The sequence below is a fragment of the Amphimedon queenslandica genome, unplaced genomic scaffold (genome assembly GCF_000090795.2).
Source record: "Amphimedon queenslandica unplaced genomic scaffold, v1.1 AMPQUscaffold_12753, whole genome shotgun sequence".
NCBI classification, from domain to species: Eukaryota; Metazoa; Porifera; class Demospongiae; order Haplosclerida; family Niphatidae; genus Amphimedon; species Amphimedon queenslandica.
Window position 1 is genome coordinate 15,256 of NW_003547011.1, and position 1,685 is coordinate 16,940.

Below are 1,685 nucleotides of genomic sequence, written 5' to 3' on the forward strand. Positions count from 1 at the left end.
TAATGAGCCATTGCAACAGGACAAACTTGTTGGAAAATTTCAGACAATTCAAATTCAAGCATAGGTTGAGTTGGCAAGAATTGATATACTATTTCGGGTAATTATATATACATCCTATTGAGTGACAATTCTTTTCATAAAATTCAATTTAGAGATAATTATAAATCTATATTTTTTTCATGGTATGTACATATTGCTTATAGTACTCAAGCTGTCATTATCAGTGTCTTACTCTCCTAGTCTAAACTCTAAAGTATTATAGTGAATGATAGACTATGTACATAAACAACCATTTAAATTACACTACAATGACAGGTATGTTCACATTTGAGTATAGAATAGTCAATTTGTGAGATATGGGTCATTTGGCTATTTTAGGATTAATAAAATGATTCATCTTCAGTATCATAATGTATTATATCTGGGCTAATGGATAGATAGCCTAATAGTTCAGTCATTGATGGGGTTGGTCTGCTAGTAGGAGAGTGTTCAAGTAAAGCTTGTGCAGCTTCCTGACTGACTGACCGCCATTTTGAAATCAACCCCTCCAACTGAGTCAAATCGTTCTACATGAAAATGAACGATGCTATAAATAAATTAAAAATTTGAAAACAGTATGTACATGTAAATGTGGCGTGCATCAGTATAAATTTAATTGTCTACAGTTATTATCATCATTACAATACTTTAAAGCCTGGCTACACTATACAGTAGTATAATTAGACAAAAGACTGACCTTTGTCCTATATAACTTGACCAAACGAAGCTTCTGCAATTTGTTCTCTTTCTCGTGGAGTTTACCCATCAACTGTTTCTTTTCTTTGCTTAGTTCTATCAAAGTCTCTTTAGAATGATCACCAGTACTTGTAGATGCAACAGAAGCATAAGTGCTTGTATCTGTTGTCTTAGGCTTTTTAGCTGATCGAGGAGGAATAAATTTCAAATGACTTCGTCTTTTCTGTTGTGATCTATTACTCTTATTTGATGATCCTACTATGTCCTCAGCTTGTTTCACCTAATAAAAGGGGCGTCTCAATGTAGCATGGAAATGATATAAAATTTAGGTTTTTTTCAGAGCAATTTTTGCTTGGCCAATGATGCTGTTTTTTGAAAGTAAAAATAAGGATCATTCTGATACATATTGCCTGACCCAAAATTTTGGAACTACATGCATGTATAAGCCCTTTTTAAATATTAAAAACGAGCCCATGATTTTTTTGTGAAAAATGGCTCTAAAATCACCCCAATTTTTATTCCATTTTCTGATAATATTGATGACCTTATGCTATGTATAAAAGTTTGAGTTGATTTCAATTGTAAATTTCAAGTTGTGGCCATTTTTACTCATCTCCAATTTGTATGATATCCTTAATAAATGTACATACTGTACAGCAACATTAATAGAAGTTACTTTGTATGTTTGGTAATTAATTAAAAAATTGAAATTGGCAGATTTTTTATTCGCAATTTAACAGCACATGTGCTCAGAATGAGACAAAAAAATATGTACATGTGTGAATAATTTATCTATAATTCAATGGTAATGCTAAGTTTGTTATGATGACTGGCATTTAATTTTAGCTTTAACAAAAAAAATGATATAACAAGTTACCTTCTTTTCTTGTGGATGACAAAGCCAATACAAATCACAAGACTGATCACCACTCGTTACTGTCCTCATATTA

At 31.6% G+C, this 1,685-nt stretch overlaps 1 protein-coding gene across 1 annotated transcript; it reads right to left on the reverse strand.

Moving 5' to 3' along the window:
• Window positions 1–332: 332 nt before the first annotated feature.
• On the reverse strand, window positions 333–1,681 carry LOC109586892 (swi5-dependent recombination DNA repair protein 1 homolog). The gene is made up of 3 exons (XM_020003119.1): window positions 1,613–1,681; window positions 737–1,015; window positions 333–566 (listed from the first exon to the last, which is right to left on the reverse strand). Exons 1-3 carry the CDS (start codon window positions 1,679–1,681, stop codon window positions 381–383), a joined length of 534 nt encoding a protein of 177 aa, XP_019858678.1. The 3' UTR covers window positions 333–380.
• Between the last annotated feature and the right edge of the window lie 4 nt (window positions 1,682–1,685).

Excerpts from the sequence above, each read along its gene's own strand:
- LOC109586892 (XM_020003119.1), bottom strand. The coding sequence starts at position 1,681 with ATGAGGACAGTAACGAGTGGTGATCAGTCTTGTGATTTGTATTGGCTT. Across the intron at positions 1,016-1,612 it reads GTCATCCACAAGAAAAGAAG|GTGAAACAAGCTGAGGACAT; the intron begins GTAACTTGTTAT and ends CCCTTTTATTAG. Across the intron at positions 567-736 it reads TCAAGTTATATAGGACAAAG|AACGATTTGACTCAGTTGGA; the intron begins GTCAGTCTTTTG and ends ATTTTCATGTAG.